The 22,362-nt window shown below is 39.7% G+C and overlaps 1 protein-coding gene across 5 annotated transcripts in view; it reads right to left on the reverse strand.

Annotated features, from left to right (window-relative positions):
- The window catches only part of SBF2 (SET binding factor 2), a 555,237-nt gene that overhangs the window by 245,995 nt on the left and 286,880 nt on the right, over nt 1-22,362 (reverse strand). For all 5 annotated transcript variants that reach the window (XM_084630065.1, XM_084630064.1, XM_084630063.1 and 2 more), the window contains exon 6: nt 16,392-16,497. In XM_084630065.1, the coding sequence (XP_084486191.1) occupies nt 16,392-16,497 (106 nt within the window). The remainder of the gene's footprint in view (nt 1-16,391; nt 16,498-22,362) is intronic.

Here is a 22,362-nt window from a genome sequence, read left to right on the forward strand (position 1 = left end):
CTTTCCTTAGAAGAGGACACTGAGCTCCTTGAACTTCTGCCGCCATGTCTGGAACAGCCCCTCTCAGTGCCTGACCAAAACCACAGGTGTTGGTGCTGGCTTAGAACACTGACATTGAACTAAATTCTAAAGATTTTAATTGTATGGGTATCTGTTAAAAGACAGGGTTTTTTTCTAGTCTTTGGCACAGCAATTAACTCTGAAGTTATGACTGCTAAAGATTTGCAAGGACATATACTAGTAAAGTTTGCCTGGGTATAATAGGGAGAAAACCCCCACAAACTTATTCCTGGATTTACCCCAATAAAAATACAAAGGAAGGTTATGTATTCAAATTAAATTGTATTTTTAGTCTCCTTTATCACCAAAGGCAAGACTACTTCATCTTTTCAAATGTTTTACAAGCTACTTTCTTGTTGTGGAACTTAAACTGTTACACAGCTGGAGAACTTCATTGTAATTCTGACATGTATATTACTAGAGTTCATTTATAAGATGGAAAGCCTTAGCATTCCAATTTGAAATTCACCTGAAACAGATGGCAAGCATTAGCTAAGAAAGTATGTACTAACTTCAGACTCCTACAGTCGTTAATTAGTTTAGAAGAAATTATCTAAACTTTTCACGTAACAGTCAGGAAGTGAATCTCAGATTAGATGTTTATGCATTTCCCATCATATTTGAAAGGTCATCTTCCTTTTAATAGAAAAATAACTTAGCTACAGGTACAGTACTTTATCACGTACGTAGCTTCCAGTTTATTTTCTTTAATGTCAGTATTTGCTTTTTCCGGATACCATTTCCTTGCATGCTTTGTATTTCACTTCCAGAATCATTGTGTCTACTAGAACAAACTCATCAGTTGGTAATGCAGGTTCACATTAGGTCAGAGGTAAGTCAGCATCCTGTTACACGTTTCCTGATGCTTTCATAATATAAAGGGTGACAATACTGGAAATCTTGATCACAACATCCTGACACATATGAGAATCTAACACGTTAGCAGATGACACGACACAACCAGTATTATATGGACTGAAATCGGATCTCTCATAGTCTAGCCATACATGCCAGAGACGTGTGCGCCAGGTAACAATTTTGCCAATGATCTTCTAAATCTAAACTGAACACAAGCAGCAACAATTGAGAGTCTGTCCACGAAGTGCTGTTATTTTGTAACAAAAGAATTGTATCAAAGAAGCTTGTTGCACTGCTAAGACACTTGTTGCTGCAATATCCCTTTACTTTTTCCTTTGCTTCAAAGGGCATCAAAAACCCTTTTTCGTTCTGCTGCTCCAGCAGCAAACTCCAGTTAGCAGTAAATGCCAAAATCAAATCTTTGGGGAATCTGTAATAGTTCTTTTTATTGGCATATGCGTTCTCCAAACATAAACCAGATTATGGACTGGATGTGCCTGTTAGTAGATGCTCATTTTACAGTTGTGGTGATGCTACCAGAAGCAAAAGGATTACTTTTTAGCTTGAAAATTCATATTCATATTTACTTTATTCATATTTACTTCATGTTTGGAGAACGCATGCCAGGAAAATTCATAATAACTTTTTCACTGCACTTAATATACAGGTACTGCAAATACCGGAGAAACAGAATGACTACACAAATCTTCTTGGAAAGCTTAAATAGCAGATTCTATCTCTCCTTAGTTATACAGCTCATCACAGCACACTAGCCACTGAGATTTAACCTAAAACTACAATATACGCCTGCAGCTTTACTCATGCAACATGTAGCATCGGTTTCCATAATTGGAAAGGATATAGTTCGGCAGGATCAAAGACTGATGATGGGTGACTTGAGCATGAACACTGATATTACTGTCACTCCTGATCTCACTTCACTGGGCATACTGTTAAACGTCAACAAGTACAAATTTTTCCCACTAAAAGTACAATAGGTCATTGAGCTGAGGGGAAAAGGAGTGACTTGTGGTGAAAAGTTTTCAAACAATTTAACAAACAGTTGAAAATATCCTAGTAAACTGGAATGGAAAGTGAAAATTGCCAAAGGGTTTGTATCACTGCAGCTTCATGAGAAACTTGAGGTTGAGCAATTCCAGATGAGATACAAAGCCATGCATCAGGGGTGTTTTTAATGCATCCTTCAACTATGCATATTATTGCATTCAAAACAGTGTGGCTGGCCATTTTATATAACATGGTTTGCAGATTAAAATACACAGTTTAATTTCCTATAAATTATTTCTAAACAAAATAGGGTATTAAGGACAAATAAGTCTTCTGATCTGTGTTGAAGACATTAGAATATTTTAGTCAGCAATCTGAAGCTAGCTAACCTACTGCCTGTGCAATGAACCTTACATAACGTTTCCCAGTAATACAAGTATGCATATATACATCAGGATTTAAGTTGAATGTCTTTTCCCTTTAATAGTGTAATTTACTATAGACTTTGGGTGCATAGGATATGTATCTGGGAGTTTGAACATTATAATTTCTCCTTCCATAGCTGAATTAAAACAAAGAAAAAGAGAATTATTATATCATTAAAGACATTCCCCCAAGTATTAACGAACATACTCAGAAGCAAAAATTTATTTATTTAGTTCAATGGTAAGAGCCTGATTCTGCACCTAGAGCTCACTGAGTCTACTTACATGAGTACTTACAAGTACACTCAGCTGTTTTAGTTATACAACTGATTATAACATACAACTTTAAGAGTAACTTATGTGAAACATTTTCCGAGATATTTAACTAGCTCAACAAAGCAGAAGGTTTCTTGGCAAGTATGTAGTGCAGTACAAGTATATAAACACTCCTGATCTCAAAGCTGGCACTAGTTCTTCAAGGTTTGGCGATATATATACTTGCACCAAAAGCTCTTAAACAATTGGTGGGGGGAAACAGAGGCCCACGAACTTCTATACAAACCAAAAACGCAAGAAAAGCTAAAGGGATTTTGAGGTTTACCAACAATTCACTTTGCACAGTTTCCATGAAGTGAAGCTGTCATGCTTGCCACAGCTCTTATGAGCATTTGTGTGTGCAAATTGAATAGCTGGTTGAGAAATAGCTATTGGCTTGTAGTCTATCTTATAATACAATTTCTTTTTATTTATTTTGGTATAGGAAAATTATATATTGCATTTGTTTTTCCCCTGAAATATAGACATGTATAAATTCTAGTGCCTTTATTCACTTTCACAGACAAGTGTTACCATGCAAAAAAACAAAACAAAAAAAACCAACCCAAATATTTTTGCAGAATAGAAAAAGTAAAGTCCACCATCCTCAGAATCCTGAAAAACAACATTTCACATGTTAAATATGTTTAACTCAGATGTGTTAGGACAAAGGCCCAGATACTTGGCTGGTTTAAATCAGCACAGTGCAATTGAGTTTCAATAATTTATAGAGGTTTTATATTGTTTCCCATGGCAGTTTTTATAATGTCCGGATTTTTTTCACTTCTCATTTAGACTCATGTCCCGCTACAAAGACAGACCCAACATCAACCTGATCCATCCACAATTGCCCTTCCTCCCTTCTATAAACTTGAGAATACTCAAGTGCAGAGGCAACAGTAACAGGATCATAAAATATAGGCCCTAGGGAAGAAGCTTATCCGGGTCAAAAATGTGTCTTTAGAAAGGTCTTTTATATAATCTGTATTTTCACAGTTCTCAGATATTGATTCCCTAGGATTCTTCCGATGTTTTACAGGAAACAGTTGAAAACAGAGTAAATGGAAATGGAAATATAGTATAGAGAGCATTCTGTATGCAAAGAAAAATGTTTTCAAAGTTTGCCAGGTATCAAATACTGAAGAATGCACACAAACAATTGAAGAGTGCTAAGTTACTGCTTGTTAGTAAGAGCCCAGCTCATGCCAAAAAAAAAAAAAAATCTCAGAGAAATTGTCTTTGTTTCTTCTTTAGTAAGTTACCAAAAGTTCAAAATATGTTTACAGTACAAACAGAGTAGGGTAGAATAACCAGACAAGTTTTAAAATACTCTAATAGCTTATCTACACACAAAAGTTGTAACTATACCAGTAGTTACTATACAAGTGGTACAAATGCCCTAGAGAGGATGCAGTTATAGCGGGATAAAGTGCTATATACCAGTATGGCTATTCCCACATGGGGAGTTACATTATACCAGCATAAGGCATGTTTATATCAATACAAGTGCACCCTCACAATGGACAGTACTGGCAAAACTATTTTGATAAAAATCTGGGGAAAAAAATCACCAGAATAGTTACACAGGTACAAAATCTGTGTGTTGACTAGGCCTAAGACTATTCATTGTAAATCAGTTGTTAAACTTGCAGTCTTCTGGAGACCTGTAGTCTCTATTCACATTAAGTATACAATATTATTAGGATAGCTGCAGGATAGGAGTGGAAAAAGTAGTGAATTACAGTCATGTATGGTAACTGTAAATGAGACCTGAAAAGGTTACAGGAGCCACAAACACCTTGAAAACCAAAGTAAAGATGAGAATTAGATCAATCAAGATATTCCTAACTTTCATTTGTTTGCCACATTTTTATATCTATATCTATCTATATTTTTGTCAGACATTTTATTAATTTTTAATTATTATTATAATTATTATCAGCAGCATGTCTATTACAGTAGTGCCAACCAGCAGTGGGGCAACCACACGTTCTCCATTGTCTCTCAGAGTTAGGTCCACAAATCCTCAAAGTGGGATTTTTCTTACCAGTGAAAAAGTTCCTAGAGAGGGAAAAAAATAATGCCACTGAGAGAAAAGATTCCTCTGCTCTAAGGAATCACCACAGCACGCAGGACCCACCTGTCACAGGCTGCATCAGATAAAGAGTCAGTATTTATCTTGTAAAACTCAGTAAATGTGCACAGGGATGACCAAGTTGCAGCTTTACAGATTTCATTGTAAGGCACCTGCTCTTTCTCAGTCCATGGCGTTGCCACTGTTTGTACTGAGTGAGTACTTGAGCCCACTGTATGATTGATCACCTTTTTCTATATGCCTCACAATTCAGACACCCTTTTTGCGATCAAAAAGGTCATTCTCATAATCAAGTAGTACAATGAAGCTAATTTCATAGGTTCAAGGGCACCTGCATTAAGCTCAATGGCCAATCCCCGTGACAGAGCCCTATAAACCTTAAGAGGGTGCAATAGCTGAACTGCTCTAATCAAGTACATGTCCTGATGGTGGGAAACAGATTATTTGCTGGATATACTCAAAACTGATCAGCGTGCAGAAACATTCACTTTCCAGGTATTAGCCTGTCACCTGAAATCAAAATCATCTTCTAAAAATTCCAGAACATGAGATATTTTGGCTACACACTTCTCCCTCTGCAAAAAGCTTTCATTTTAGATCAAGTCCATGAGTAAGACCTATTTGTCAATTTTATCCTAGGTGCCAACAGAGTTTCTACATGACCCTTTCATTTTTACAAATTTCCTTTCAAATGTCAAGTTGCTAGATATAACTTGCTTGGATCTTGGTGAAGAACTAGTCCTTAGGATAACAAATCTGGCTTTGGATTCAGGAAAAATGGTGACTCTACTGACCATTCAGTACATCTACTGACCATTCTACTGGGGTTCATCTGAACTGCCTTTAGTGCAGACATAAAAAGCTTACCTTGGTACTCTCTCCAAACCAAGGGATGCTAAGCATAGGGATGATCCTGCAGCATATGTTAGGCTGACTACTGATGACCGCTCTGACCTATGCCTTTGCTAAGAGGCCAAAATCACAATGTGGCTGTATAGGAGGCTCTGTGGATCTCTGCATGCCAGAGGATCCCCCCGCAGCTCAGATACGCTGCTCTAGAGCTTGAATCTGCTGGCAGCAAGATGAAAAGCTTCTTGCATCTCCCCAGAGATTCTGGTTCAGTATATCTAAAGATAACTTTGGGGCAATCTATTAATGCCAGAAGTTGCCTAATAAAGGTTGGTTTAAAAAAGTAAAACTGACATATGATGCAACCAACAATTACATATAAAAGCCTTATGGTAATTTTTCTTGGGATTTCATTCTTCAATGCCTAAAAGTCAATCTGCATTAATAATAATACTTTCTTCAACCTCCTCTTTTTATTAGAATGAATTTCTTTCTATCGACTGAAAAATATTTCTTATAGATTTTAATAGAAGACATCAATTTTGTCTATTTCACTTTACAAGTAAAAATTGTCCAAGTAAATAAGGGGTATAAATGAGACTCTGCAAACCACTTAAACTCAGGACTTAATAGAGAGGGGGGCTTTATACAGAGCCCTCTAGACTACTGAATTGCTAGACTGGAGGAAATTTCCAACAACGTCGTTAGTTCTGAATTTGTCACAGGTCCACTGTGTGTTAACAGCAAGACATTCTTTCACTTAGACTAATACGTTGTCGTGGTTCAGAAAGAATGTTCAACATAGTTATATTGCCTCCTCTAGATACGTACTTATAAATTCAACAAACACTGACATGTCATGATCTATTACATGCCCAAAGAAAAACAAAAGGCTTAAATACTGGCTATTTAGTCTGAAAATCCAAGACCAGTCATTCAAGAAAATAGTTCAACTACAGCATTGACCACTTATGCCTTCTTTTTTTTTTTTTTTTTAAAAAGGGTTTTTTTGGAGATGGCACGTTTTCTGAAGTATTCTGTTTTTTTCTAGGCACGCTGGCTACTTTTTGTTTAAATCAGGGTAAGATTGTATGGCATCACAAATAATATATCAGAGAGCAGCACTTTATAAATTAACCACCACAAGTTATTCCTTTTGCATTGTTTTTCTTAAAAAAGCTTTTTCTTTGTTTTTCTTAGCCATAACTTCTAAATAGATATTTTCTTTTTATCTTCTGTTTGCCCTCTATTTATGGAAGGCATATTTTAAAATGAGATATGCTTAAAAAGAACTTTAAGAAAATACTAATCATGGTCACTGCTGCCCAGGTTTCTTTACCATGGCCATCAGAAAATACTCATTCACTCAAGAAAGAAGGGAGTGGGGAAAAAATGAAACACATGGTCCTCCAAAAGAAGTAACTTTTGTTTCGCACGCTATGTGTCCAATAATTCTGTTCTTTACTGTAGTTTCAACCAATTTGCCTGGTACTGAAGTTAGGATTACTGGCCTGTAACTGCCAGGATCGCCTCTGGAGCCTTTTAAAAAAAAACAGCTTTATTTTAGCTATCCTCTAGTTATCTGGTACAGAGGCTGACTTAACTGATAGGTCACATACCACAGATAGTAGTTCTGCAATTTCATATTTGAGTTAATTTAGCTCTTGCGGGTGAATACAATCTGGTCCTGGTGACTTAACACTGTTTAATTTATCAATTTGTTCCAAAATCTCCTCTACTCCACTCCTCTACAGAGTGAAATCTACACTTCACTCTGGGACGGTTCCTCAGATTTATCACCTAAAAAGAATGTCGCTGGTGTGAAAATCTCCCTCACATCCTCTGCAGTGAATACCAATGCAGATAATTCATTTAGCTTCTCTGTAATGGCCTGGTCTTCCTTGAAAGCTTTTCTAGCACCTTGATCATCCCATGGCCCCAGTGATTTTTTAGCAGACTTCCTACTTCTGATGTACTTGAAAAGAATTGTACTTAAAAAAAGTTTGTGTGTCTTTTTCTAGCTGTTCTTCAAATCCTTTTTTGGCCTGCTTAATTATATTTTTACATTTGACATGCCAGAGATGATGTTCCTTTCTATTTTCCTTAGAATTTGACCTCCAATTTTCAAAAGATGTCTTTTTGTCTCTAACTCTACTCTTTTACTCTGTTGTTTAACCATAGTGGCATTTTTTTGTCCTCTTACTGTTTGTTTTTATTTGGGGTATACATTTAGTTTGAGCCTCTATTATGGTGTTTTTAAATAGTTTCTATGCAGCTTGCAGGCATTTCACTCTGGTGACTCTTACTTTTAATTTCCATTTAACTAGCTTCCTCATTTTTATGTAGTTCCCCTTTTTGAAGTTAAATGCTACTATGGTAGATTTCTTAGGTATTTTTTCTTCCTACAAGGATGTTAAAATTAATTACATTATGGTTGCGATTACTGAGCAGTTCAGCTGTATTCACCTCTTGGATCAGATCCTGTGCTCCACTTAGGACTAAATCAAGAATCGCCTCCCCGCTTGTGGGTTCCAGGACTAGCTGCTCTAAGTAGTTCTCATTAATAGTAGCTAGACATTTTATCTCTGCATCCTATCTTGAGGTGACATGTACACAGTCAATATGGGGATAGTTGAAATCACCCCATTATTTCTGAGTTTTTTGTTTTTGCAGTCTCTCTGATTTCCCTGAGCATTTCACAACCACTATAACCATCCCGGTCACATGGTCATATTCCTACTGCAATACGATTATTCAAACATGGAATTTCTATCCATACAGATTCTATGGTACAGTTTGATTCATTTAAGATTTTTACTGTACTTGACTCTATGCTTTCTTTCACATATAGTGCCACTCCCCTGCCAGCACGACTCATTCTGTCATTTCTCTGTCACTATGACTACTATGTTTCTCCTTGGACAGAATAGTCTTTTATCAGATAGCCATTAAGGCGCCCATTTAGTAAAGCATTTCGGAATGTGCAAAAGTGCCTGATCCAAGGACCGCTAAAGTCAACAGAAACTCTCCTGAAGACTTCATTGGCCTTTGGAATCAGACTCTAAAAGCTGAGTTGAATAGGGACGGGTTTAAGTGTGTTCCTAAGTACTTTGTTGAAAACTTAAATTGTGTACCAATGTATTATTTTTATTGTAATGAAAGTGAGAGTCTCTCAGATATTCTTTCTCCAACCTGCAGAAACAGAGAATGACCAATCTATAGCCCAAACTCAGCTGTCAACGGGGTTGTGCTGATGTAACAGAGTGGAATCTGGTCCTATATTTTTAAAAATAAAAATCTTACAATAAGAATGATAAGAAAACTGACAGTGTTTGGCACCAGTGTTTTAGGTTGTTATTACTTACATTACTCTGGATGTATACAGTGCTTTTTGTGTATAGTTATCCAAGTGCTTAACTAGATTGTGTAAGTATCTACATTTTAGAAATGAGAAAAATAAGTCACAAAGAGGCAAAGTGAGATTAAGCAACTTCCTCAGGTTCATGCAGCAAGTTAATAGCATAGCCGATGTCTCTTGACTCGCAGTTTATCAAGTACGTTCAGTCTTTGGAAATCACGTTAAACATTAGTGTATTCTTAAGCTGAAACTACATGAAGAAAACCCAGTTGCACTGCTACCATGCTAAATGCGAAGGGTCCAGAGTTTGTGTTCATGCACAAAAAAAGTTACCTTTTCTGTAACTGGTGTTCTTCGAGATGTGTTGCTCATGTCCATTCCATATTAGGTGTGTGTGCTTGCCACATGCACCGATGCTGGAAGTTTTTCCTTCAGTAGTATCTATAGGGTACCGGCTCTGGAGCGGCGTACCTATGCCATGGTATAAGGGGTGCCGCTGGCTACCCCCACCCTCGGTTCCTTCTTGCCGGAGACTCCGACAGTGGGGGAGGAGGGCTGGTCATGGAATTACATGAGAAACATCTCAAAGAACACCAGTTACGGAAAAGGTAACCGTCTTTTCTTCTTTGAGTGCTTGCTCATCTCCATTCCATATTAGGTGAGTCCTCGGCAGTACCCTTGGAAGTGGGTAGGAGTTCATGGATGTGTAACTTGTAACACAGCTTTGCCGAATCCAGCATGGTCTCTGGCCTGCTGATTGATGGCGTAGTGAGCCGTGAACGTGTGATCTGAAGACCACGTCGCAGCTCTGCAAATGTCCTGGATAGGAACGTGCGCCAGGAAGGCTGCTGAGGACACCTGAGCTATGGTCAAGTGGGCCCTCACGATCGGCGGTGGTGGGACCTGTGCCAGCTTGTCCATTCGGCCAGGTAAGTCGCTCTAGTGGAAGGCTTCCTACTTCCCTGGATGACTTGTTGGACCTCATCAGAGCAGGCCCGCTCCTCCTGGTTCAGCCACGCAGCATCCACGCCAAGAGGTGGCGGGGGTGAGGTTGGGATGTAGGATATGACTGTGGTCCTGAGATAGCAGGTCCATTGGATTGGGCAGGGGTCAGGGAGGGCCCATTGCCAGGTTCATCAACATGCCAAACCAGGGCTGGTGCGGCCACGCAGGGGTGATCACGATAACTTGTGCCTTGGCTCTCTTGATCTTTGCCAGGACCTTGCTGATGAGCAGAATCTGTGGGAACAGAGCCACTCCAAGAACCTCCACCCTTAGTGATGCACTTCTCTGCTCATCACATCTTCCTCCTTCATAAATGGCTGCATGCAACTTGGGCAACAGGGCAGATATGAAAAATATTTAGTACTTCAAGAAATCTGTCATTTTGGACAACTGAAATGATTTGGGCTCAAATAATACTGTAGTCTTTAAAATTATGATTTTAATCAATTGTTTTAAAATTTCTTGCCTCCACCTTTGGGATCTTCACAGGTTCTAGAATCAAACAGCTTCAGGACATGGGGGCAGGTCCAGGGATTAGAAAGGAGTAAAGAGGATTTTTTTTTTTAAATAAATTATATCATAGATTGGAAAAATAAAACACAAAGGCCAGTCTACCCTCCTGCCTTCAGTAAGCATTGCCCCACATTAGGTACCATTCTCCCACACCCCTACCAACTCTGGCTCCCTATTTAATTCTCTACTTTCCCCAGCGCTGGTTGTCAGATTCAGCAGTGTCTTTTGTTCTGTGTCTGGACCCAGGGGATTCAAAGTGAACTGTACTGGTATGTTTCATTTTGCTTCGCACCCAGCTCCTTTCCCAGGTCTGTAACAAAGCAATACTGAAAGTCATTTTTAAGTCTGAGTGCACTCACAAAACAAAGAGTTCTGGTGAAGCAGCACTGAAAAGGAGTAATACAGACAAGAGAGAAGTGGAACTGGGGAAGAGTCAAATGGGGCAAGTGGAATGAGAATGCAGAAATTTGACTATCCAAGAGGGACCAGGAAGGGGAAATTCCTTTGCCTTTTTTTTTTTTTTTTAATACTGGGGGAAAATACTGATTTTTCAGAAAAACGGGATATCAGAGCACTGCTGCCTAGTACCTCCCCCAACTCTGCCAGCAGTGTGACTGTTGTATGCCATCAGTCTGCTTCTCTCCCTTAGTCACTTTTGTCACCAGTTCTGCCTGAAACATGCTGAAAGTGCAGAGAAAAAGCACTGATCAGAGAAGTGCCTTGTTCTGCTTTACAAATACTAGTTTTCCTCTGACGGTGCTCAGATCCCTACTCTAATCCTGTCTTCCAGTGTGGGGAAAGCTGATGATCAGAGAGAATGAAAGAGACAAATGTGTCCGTGCTGAGTAGCCACACTGCTAGCAGAAGAGGGGAAGATAGGCAGGATTGGAGGATGGGGGGAATGAAGGAGGGAGAAGACAAAACTAAGTGAGAAGCGAAGCAAGTATTCACTGTTTCCAGTGGTTGTTTAGGTAACAGAGGAAAAGGAAGAGACCTAATCAAAATGTCCCTTAAGCCTCTGGATGGAATTTAGCAGCTCTGAAAAGGTTTCTCCTAAGTTTTAATACTTTTCTATCTGCCTTGGATGTCTATCAGCTGAACAAAGGACTCAGAGAAGCAAAAACAGCTCTTGGACACAAGAGAGAGTCAAAAATCCTCATGTTGGCTGAATTCAACTTAAGAAATACATTATTTGGCTGCTACTGCTCCAGCCCAAACCTTACTGCTGCCACCACTTTTTTTTTTTTTTGGGGGGGGGGAGGGGATGGAGATGGGGGAGAGGGAATGGAGAGAACAGCTATAAACCTGCCTCTTGTCAATGCATCATCTGTTGATATATAAATATATCTTTAAAATAAAAAGAATTCGTCTATACCTTAAAAAGTTTCAATTTAATGTTTAATAGTTTATTATTAAACAAACAATTCTGGACTATTTTCCCCAATGTACCTTAATGCCCAATTAAAAAAAGTTATTTCTATACTCAGAAACAATGTGTCCTGGATGGTGCAGGGAAGCCAAACTGAAAATGTCACGAGTATAGAATTGCACAATGTTTCTCTAAACATGACACTTATTTTCATAACAGTTAATATTGTATTTTTGGTACATACACTGTAATGATTTGTAAAGTTGCACACACTTCCTAAATAAAGAGCTATTTTTAAAAGGTGATTTCTTCATCTACAAATATTTCTCTAATATTCTGTTTTTCTTTAGAAATTAATACACCTCTACTCCGATATAACACAGTCCGTGGGAGCCAAAAAAATCTTACCGTGTTATATATGAAACCTAAGTTATATCGAACTTGCTTTGGCCCCCCTGCTCCTTGTCCCCTGACTGCCCCCTCTAGAGACCCCCCATCCCTAATCACCCCCAGGACCTCACCCCCTACCTAACCTCCCTGCTCCCTGTCCTGACTGCCCCGATCCCTATCCACACCCCCGCCCCCTGACAGGCACTCACCAGCAGCGGTGGGAAGCGGAGCAACGTGGCCCCAGCCCACTCCACTCCGCCAGCTCCCAGCTGTGACGCTCCGCTTCTCATCGCCAGGGAGTGCTTCCGCTGCTGCCGGTGAGTGAGGGGGGGAGATCCCTTCCCCCAAGCTCCCTCCCCCGAGCGACACGGCTGGGGCCGGGGCAAGGGAAGCGGAGCGGGCTGCTCCCAGCTCCCCGCTAATCACCCAGGCCACTCTGGGCCTGCGGGGCCCCCCAAAGTGCCCCCCCACAGCTCCTGCCTCTCAGACCCTTGGGGGGGGGGGGAGAGGAGGCCTGCTTTACCGCGTTGTATGCGAACCTGCGTTATATTGGGTAGCGTTATATCGGGGTAGAGGTGTATGTGTATGCACATGAAGATACTGCAGGATACTATGATGAAATAATGACTTGCGTTGGCAGTGAAAAACCTAAAAATGCTGTTATTTGACAAAACCAGGCTAGTCAGTATTTTTGTGTCTCATTTCTTATTTACTATACACTGATATTGGATGCAATCACAAATCATTAAAAAGGGAAATAACTAGGGCTGTCGATTAATCACAGTTAACTCACGTGATTAACTCAATTAAAGCAGTTTTAATTGCATTGTTAAACAACAGAATACCAATTGAAATTTATTTAATATTTTGGATGTTCTTCTACATTTTCATATATATATATATATATACACACACACACACACATATATATAGTATTCTGTGTTTTAATTGAAATCAAAGCGTATATTCGTTTTTATTACAAATATTTGCACTGTAAAAATGATAAACAAAAAACAGTAGTTCTCAATTCACTTCATACAAGTACTATAGTGCAATCTCTTTGTCGTGAAAGTGTAACTTATAAATGTAGATTTTTTTTGTTACATATCTGCACTCAAAAACAAAACAATGTAAAACTTCAGAGCCTACAAGTCTACTCAGTCCTACTTCTTGTTCAGCCAATCGCTAAGAAAAACATGTTTTTTTACATTTACAGGAGATAACGCTGCCCTCTTCTTATTAACAATGTCACCAGAAAGTGAGAACAGGCATTTGGCATGGCAATTTTGTAGCTGGCATTCTACTGTATTTATGTGCCAGATAAGGTACATGCTTCGGCCACCATTTCAGAGGACATGCTCCCACGCTGATGATGCTCATTAAAAAAATAATACATTAATTAAATTTGTGATTGAACTCCTTGGGGGAGAACTGTATGTTCCCTTCTCTGTTTTATTCACATTCAGCCATATATTTCATGATATAGCAATCGCAGATGATGACCCAGCACATGTTGGTTGTTTTAAGAATACTGTCACTGCAAATTTGACAAAACGCAAAGAAGGTACCTATGTGAGATTTCTAAAGATAGCTACGGCACTCGACCCAAGGTTTAAGAATCTGAAGTGCCTTCCAAAATCTGAAAGGGATGGGGTGTGGATCATGCTTTCAGAAATCTTAAAAGAGCAACACTCAGATGTGGAAACTACAGAACCTGAACCACCAAAAAAGAAAATCAACCTTCTACTGGTAGCATCTGACTCAGAGGATGAAAATTAACATATGTTGGTCTGCACTGCTTTGGATGTTATTGAGCAGAACCCATCATCAGCAAGTACGCATGTCTCCTGAAATGGTGGTTGAAACATGAAGGGACTTATGAATCTTTAGCGCATCTGGCATGTAAATATCTTGCAACACCAGCTACAATAGTGCCATGAGAATGCCTGTTCTCCCTTTCAGGTGACATTGTAAACAAGAAGTGGGCAGCATTATCTCAATGGGTAAACAAACTTGTCTATCTGAGCGATTGGGTGAACAAGAAATAGGACTGAGTGGACTTGTAGGTGTTGAAGTTTTACATTGTTTTATTTTTGAATGCAGTTATTTTTTGCACATAATTCTACATTTGTAAGTTCAAATTTCATGATAAACAGATTGCACTACGGTACTTGTACTAGGTGAATTGAAAAAATACTATTTATTTTGTTTTTTTTACAGTGCAAATACTTCTAATAAAAATAAATATAAAGTGAGCACTGTACACTTTGTATTCTGTTTTGTAATTGAAATCAATATATTTAAAAATGTAGAAAACATCCAAAATATTTTTAAAAATGGTATTCTATTATTATTTAACATTGTGATTAATTTTTTTAATCATGTGATTAATTGCAATTAATTTCTTTAATCACTTGACAGCCCTAGAAATAACCAAACAGCAAAATAGAGACTGGACTACTTGAACAATATTACTTGTCCCCAGCATGGGAGAGGAAGAGATACTGTATACCTTTGCATAGAGGCATAGGACTAGAACAGGCCACTGTATGAGCACTGTTACGAGCTGCACAAAAGTCTTCATACAAGCTTAACTATGTACTCAAGGAGAGGATTAGATTTCAGTTTAGAAAAATAGTGGCACTGAAGGATGAGCTAAGTAAAAACGTTCCCTCTTCCTGAACTAACCCTTTCTCTGCCTTTAACTCTTCATCAGACTGCGTAAGAATGGAGCATGAAGGAGAGAATTTATGTAAATGTTTCATCTTTTCCAGTGCTCTTTTATCATTCACAGTCATAGACAGACATAACTATCGTATTAACATCTGGGTTTTATTAAAAGTAATCAAGAAGTGAATGTTAATGTTAGTATAAACAAATTATTACTGTAAAAATGGCATCAGAAATATGGATCTTTCCTTTGGCCACAAAAAGAAGATAACAGTTCTTACGATGAGAGACACAACCCACATTTGAATGGACAAGTTTACCTCATTTTAGAAAAAGTAATATGCCACATGATCTCAGAAATATAGAAAAAAAGTGCATCTTCACATGATGTAAAGCAGGGTTAGTAGTTAACGCTTTTTGTGCAGGTTGATTTCCCTTAAAACTCTCGCTTTGAGTATCCCTACACATATTTTTTCTTTTCAGTGGTATATCCCAAAGGGGGCAAGTGTCTCAGGCTGATTTACCCAAGTTCACTGGCTTTTCTTCCTCCCCCTCAGTAAAAATCTTTCTATTTTTATCTATTTTCATTCATATATGTTGTTGCCTCACTCCCCACATGTATCCCTAGGCCCTTTTATTGTTGAACACATGCCCAGAGGCTCAGAAATTTAGAGAGCAGATTTACTGATTCCTTCCAGCTCCCAAACCCACACCAAATTTAGGTAGGAGTTTTACAGTTCATATGTCAGTAACAAAGGCAGGGGAAGCAAAATGGTCAGAGCAAGGAGTGGCCTACTGGGTGAAGTGGGATTATAGTTAAAGATGCAGTGGTCTTTGTCATTCAATTTGGAACCAAAGTAAAGAGAATGGGCCAGTGGTTGGTTCTTTGAGATTACTACTGTAACAAGTTAGAGAGATATTAGCAGCAAGTATTATGGAGTCCTCTAAACTTTTTGATGGGAGTGCGATGTGTATTTTAAGTTATGCTAGTTTCAAAATTATCCTCCTTGGATATGTACAGGGCTGCTATGGTGGCCAGGAAGAAAATTCTTTCTATGATGCAGGTGTAATGAAACACAGCCAGGTTTAGCTCCATCTACAATAGGCTTGCATAACGCCAGAGAAAAATTCCAAGAATGGGATGTGGAGAAAGGCAGTTTATATAAAGTCAGATTAGGGTGACCAGATGTTTCAATTTTTAGGGACAGTCCTGATATTGGGGCTTTGTCTTATATAGTCGCCTATTACGCCCACCCCCCGGACTTTGATTTTTCACACTTGCTATCTGGTCACCCTAAGTCAGATATAAACACAACAAAAGCATTTATAGCTATTATTTCATTCAAAACAATCAATCACTATCATAGCATTAATGCAACCTTTTTTGATCCCTGACCTAACATGACTGAATTAAATGAGAATATCTCATTCTATAACATTTTGTGAAATATCATAAGAAACTAAGAATAGACTTACCCAATTGCTGAAAAAGAAGAGCCACACTGGTACTGGTAACAGGAAGGCTATCATGTAAAGGGGTTTGTATCAGTTGTCTGTCTCCTGCTCCCAACGAAAACAATTTCTGTAGATAGAGATATTTCAATACGTACTTTAATCTCTTTTGTACATATTTTTACATATTTACTATATATATATATTTAATCTCTTATTCAGACCAAGCCCACAGTATAAAATGTTATATTGTTATTTACATATTTCAATCTCAGAGACATTTTTATTTCTATTACATACTGAAGTTTAAATCTATGTTGGAAATCAATGTCCTCTGCACAGGTTAGCAGTGACTTTAATGGGACAGCAGTTATGTCAGAAGCATCGCCAGAAGAAGTACCCCTCAACAATACTAGCATCTGACCAGCATTAATCTCTTCATTCAAAGGATGATGATGATGATGAACAATTATAACTAACTGTATCCCCTAGATGTAATTCTTTCAGGTTTATTTAAACAAAAAAATCCTTACATTTTTCATGTTAACACACTTTTCATTTTATTAAAAAATAGTTTTGGTACATGATTTAACTAAAAGATGTCTGGAGAAGATGGAGAAGTAAAATAAGGACAATGGAATGACAGTTTGAATGTGACAACATCCTCCCTTAAGAAAGATCTGAATTGAATTGTTCAAATAGTTATCAGCTGGTTTCCATGAAAATATGCAACATCATGAAAAACATTAAAGAACTGAAAAGAACAAAGTAAAAATGGTTAAAAAAGCACTGACAACAGAATAAGATGTTTGGTTAATAACAAAGAAGTGAAATAACTTTGAGACTGGGATTACCAGGTCATGAAGTTTGTGGAAATTATAAAATTAGAAAGGTTATAATAGCAGACTATTTTATCATCATCTGTTACAGAAACTGTTTAAGGTCTGCTACCAAATATTTTCTTTATGAGTGTGTTTTAAAACTGTGATTAATTTTCTTCAGTAGTTTAAATGAGAAAAAAAACAGAAAAAGATAACCTTGCTAATCTTAATGACTCTAATAATCACAGAGAGTAATTCTTCTTCTTTCATATCATTTCATACCATCCAGCTTCTCTGCATTTTTGATACAACCACTGCCACAATAAGGCATAGCTTATGCCCAACATCCTTCCTACAGAAAAATTCACAGTCATGAGTATCATTCAAAGTTCAACTGATACAGCAGTGCTTACACCTGAACTTCTGAAATGTTCGCTTTAGTCAGAGTCATAATAATAGACCTTACAATATCAAGCTGTTTATATCAGACCCCAGATAAAATACATCTGAAATACATTATCTGCTGTTCTGTTAATATTTGTAACAATTATTCTGTTGGTGTGCAAAGTAATTTATTGCTGGAATTCTACCTATTTTCTTGTCTACAATATTTAAAGCCTAGAAAAATAAATATGGCAAAGTGGAGTAAAGACGTAATTCTGTCCTCAAAAGCTTTCATTTTCCTAACTAAAGACAGACTGCATTCATAACATACCATTTCAAAGGTTCATATCATCAGCTCTGATACAAAATTCATATTATGTTAACCTAGTTGGTTTTTTAATTTACATCTGCGGTGCAGTGCTACTTTGTTAAATCTAACACCACAACAGTTAAAATCTTATGTACAGCTAAGTCCACCTTTCTAGAGACTTCAATCGCCCTATAATAAAATTTAGTGAGACTCTCTAGATAGTGGGAAAGATATTTGATTTTCTTCAAAGCAAACTGGTGGGAGAGTCTATCATATACATCTGAATTTCTCCTTGTTGACACAAATCTGACATCAAGAATCATAACATTCAAAAACCAGTAGGGAACACTTCAATCTCCCCCGTCACTCAACAACAGACCTAAAAGTGGCAATTCTTCAACAAAAAAAACTTCAAAAACAGACTCCAATGTGAAACTGCAGAACTGGAATTAATCTGCAAACTGGACACCATCAGATTAGGCCTGAATAAAGATTGGGAGTGGTTGGGTCATTACAAAACCTAAACCTAATTTCTCCAATACTAATTTCCCCCTACTGTTACTCACACCTTCTTGTCAACTGTCTGAAATGGGCCACTCTCATTACCACTTCAAAAGTTATTTTTCCTCCCTTGGTATCCTGCTGTTAATTAAATTGTCTCGTTAGACTGACCTCACACTTGGTAAGGCAACTCACATCTTTTCATGTATTTATACCTGCTCCTGTATTTTCCACTCCATGCATCTGACGAAGTGGGTTCTAGCCCATGAAAGCTTATGACCAAAAAATGTGTTAGTCTATAAGATGCCACAAGGACTCCTCATTGTTTTTATTCTTCCAAGTGTTGTTCACATGTGTATTCCACTCAGGTGTGCGTGCGCACTCCTATGACCTGGAGCCAGAGGGTTTCTATAGCAGTACCTGTCAGGCTGTCACATGTGCTGCACACTTCCTCGTAGCCCCTTATAAGGCTATTTTAGGCCTGCACCACCTTAGCCTTCCACAGTTCTTTTGTACCAGAATATAAGGCTCAAGACGCCAATGCAAAGGGGACAGAAAGGGAGCCAAGGAATACATGTATAAACTACATCTTGAAGAACAACAGTTACAGAATAGGTAAGTAACCATTTGCTTTTCTTCGAGTGGTTCACATCTGTACTCCACTCAGGTGACTCCCAAGCAGTTCAGGTAAGAGGTGAGTCTATTTGAAGAGCAACAGCAAGATTGTTTTTTCAAAGTTTGCATCAGATCTGGAAGCAGTTGTGATAGCATGATGCTGAGTAAAGGCCCACACAACAGCATTTATGTCCAGAATAGAAATGTCTTTTAAGATGGCCACAGAGATAGCTTGTGCTCTTGTGGTATGAGCAAGGAGTCTTTCCAGTGTGGGAAAGGTCTGCTGCCCTGTAGGCTATTGTAATGCATGCTGTAATCTATCTAGAGATAGTCTCTGCTGAAACTGCCTGACCTTTCATTCTATCATAATAAGAAACAAACGGGCAAGGAGAGATGCTTGAAATGGCTTCATTCTATCTAAACAGAATGCCAGTGCTCTTCGCACATCTAATGTATGAAGACACTGTTCATCCTTGCTGGAGTAAGCTTCTGAAAATCATAATACAACTTTGGTCAAAAACTTTGGATGTGGTCTAAAGGTCACCTTATCTTCAAAGAACTCTGTAAATGGAGGGCCTGCCATCCAGTACTGAAATTCTCCCACTTTTCTGGCTCACATTGTTGCAATGAAAAAAGCTATTTTCTGAGGAAGTTGAGCTAGAGAGTAATTAGCTAGAGGCTCAAATGGCAGTCCATAAGAGCTGCCAGCACTGTATTTAAGTCCCACATAGTAACTGCATTCTTTATAGGGTGATAGAGAGGAATAATACCTTTGAGAAATCTGCCCAACATTGGATTAGAGAACACTGACTGTAAGTGAGCAGCCACTGGTGTGATGCAAAAGTATCACAGGTTCATCACCTCTCGACAGAGTTGGTTGGGCCACGTTCTCCCTTGCCTGTTCACATAATGTGTCACAAACATACTGCCTGTGAGAATCTGAACAGAAAGGCCGCTGATGTGGGAAAAGAATAACCAATAACACTGAAAATTGCTTTGAGCTCATGCATGTTGATATGCAGAGACACCTCTTGCTCAGTCCATACCTCCTGGGCTCACAAAGACCCTAAATGTGCCCCTCCCAACCTGATTTCAAAGCATCTGTAACTATGGTCATTACTGGAGGTGGATGAGCAAAGGGGAACATCTCTGCATACATTGTTCTGACCCATCCACCAATCCACGGAACTCAGTACCCCTGGGGGAACTCTGGCCAATCTGTTCAATGGGTGGAAATTTGGTCAGTAGATAGACTTTACCCTACTTGAAGAGTATGCAGGCATAGCTTTGCATACAGGAGTACATAAGTGGCCCAAGAGGCTCAAACATATCTCAATCATAACTGTGGGGTGAGATTTGAGGGACAGGCAGATTTGGCAAATTAGTTGAAATCTCTGCAGGGAGAAAGGCCATCAATTTTGTTGAATTGAGTAGGGCCCCAAAGAACATGATTCATGTGTTGGAAGTACCATGGATTCTTCTCTGTTAATCCTGAGGCTGACACAATCAAAAATACATGTGACATGGACACGATGGAGAACCTGGCTTTCAGATCTGCCTGAACTAACCATTCGTCCAGGTAAAGGGAAGATGTGAATCCCTTTTCTCCTCAAATGGGTGGCCACTACTGCCAAGCACTTGGAAAATATGCAAAGGGGCTGAGGACAGTCCATAGGAAAGCACCGTCTACTGATAATGGTGACCATCAACAAATCTCAGGATCTTCCTGTGACTTGGTAGCACTGCCAGATGAAAGTAGGTGTCATGAATATTGAGGTCAGCACACTAGTCATTGTGATCTCGTGAGAGAAGGAATTATCCCAGGATAACCATGCAGAACTTCACATACTAAATAAACTTGTTGAGATTACAAAGGTCCAGAATGGGTCTCCAACCGCCTTTTACATTGGTGATCAAAAAAGTACCAAGAGTAGAACCTCTTGCCACTATGTGGTAGGGGAATTACCTCTATGGGCCCTGATGCTTCTTAGAGGAGCAGAGACTTGTGAGATTGGTCCCTGAAAAGGGATGGGGGATAGATATCAACTGGACAGAATATCCCAGAGTCACCATGTTTAGCACCCATTTGTCGGTGGTTAAAGTGCCCCAAGCACTAAGAAAGCAGGACAATCTGTCCCCATATGGAGGGGACATGACTGTTAGATCACTCAAAACTGGATTGCTGTCCTCGAGGGAGATGTGAAATAGCCTATTTCCCTAGCAACAAATGACTATGAGAATGTTAGTTGGAGCTCAAACCGGAAGGCCTCCTCCTCTGAGACTTATGTCTCTCCTTAGAGAAGTCATATTGTCTAGAATGGTATGTGGGGTGCCTGTAGAATAGCTGTCTGTACTGCTGCTGACGTTGTTGTTTGTATGGTATGTACTGTCATATTTTTAGAGACTGAAGCATAGACTCCTAACACGGCACAGCAGTCTTTTAATAACGGCATGGTGTCATCAGTCTTGTTGAAAAAGACCAGTGGTGCAAGTGGAATCCACTTCTTACTGGTATGGGGCGGGGCACCAGGGGCACGTGACCTCCTCACATGACCCTCCACATGACTCCTCCCTACCCCACCTCTAGCCCAGGGCCCCCACACTCTCCCTGTCCCCTCTCCATGATCCACCCCCCCCTTACCTGGGGAGGGGGAGGGCTCTGTCCTCCCGCTGTGCCTTCAGAACCATAGCAGTAAAAGGAGCAGAACGTGGGGCTGCTCTACCACTCCAGCCCTTCTACACAGGGTCTTCTCCGTCTGTACAGCAGCCAGAGGACAGGGCTGGGGGTGGTACAGCAGCTTTGCCGGAGAAGCTGCCAGCATGGGGCCACCCAGTGGCCCCACATTCTGTTCCTTTCCCCGCTGTGGTTCCCAGGAGAGCCCTGCAGTTCAGGGCTCTCCCAGGAACCGCAGTGGGGAAAGGATCAGAACACTGGCAGCTCCTCCGGCGGCTGTAGCACTCCCAGCCACATCAACCCTGTCCTCCAGTGGTGCTGCTGCTGGGAGCCAGAAGAGATGCAGCTATGTGGAAGAGCAGGGGGCAGGGCTGGGAGTTCTGCTCCATTCCCCACTGGGAGGGGCAGCGGGGAAAGGAGCAGAACATGGGGCCACCGGGTGGGCCTCACGTCCACAGCTCCTCCGCCGCAGCTGTACCACCCCTGTCCTCCAGCGGGGCTTCTGTACAGATGGAGGAGACCCAGCCCCACGTTCCGCTGCTCCTCTTTCCAGTACGCCGTACCAGCTATAAACATCTTGTACTGGACCGGACCGCCCTACTTTCACTGCTGGAAAAGAGGTAGTGAGCATCAAAAGACAGGTCCACTATAGCCCGCTGAATACCTGCGACTACACCAGAGTTTTGCAAT

The sequence above is a fragment of the Lepidochelys olivacea genome (genome assembly GCF_965140295.1).
Source record: "Lepidochelys olivacea isolate rLepOli2 genome assembly, chromosome: 6".
NCBI lineage: Eukaryota > Metazoa > Chordata > Testudines > Cheloniidae > Lepidochelys > Lepidochelys olivacea.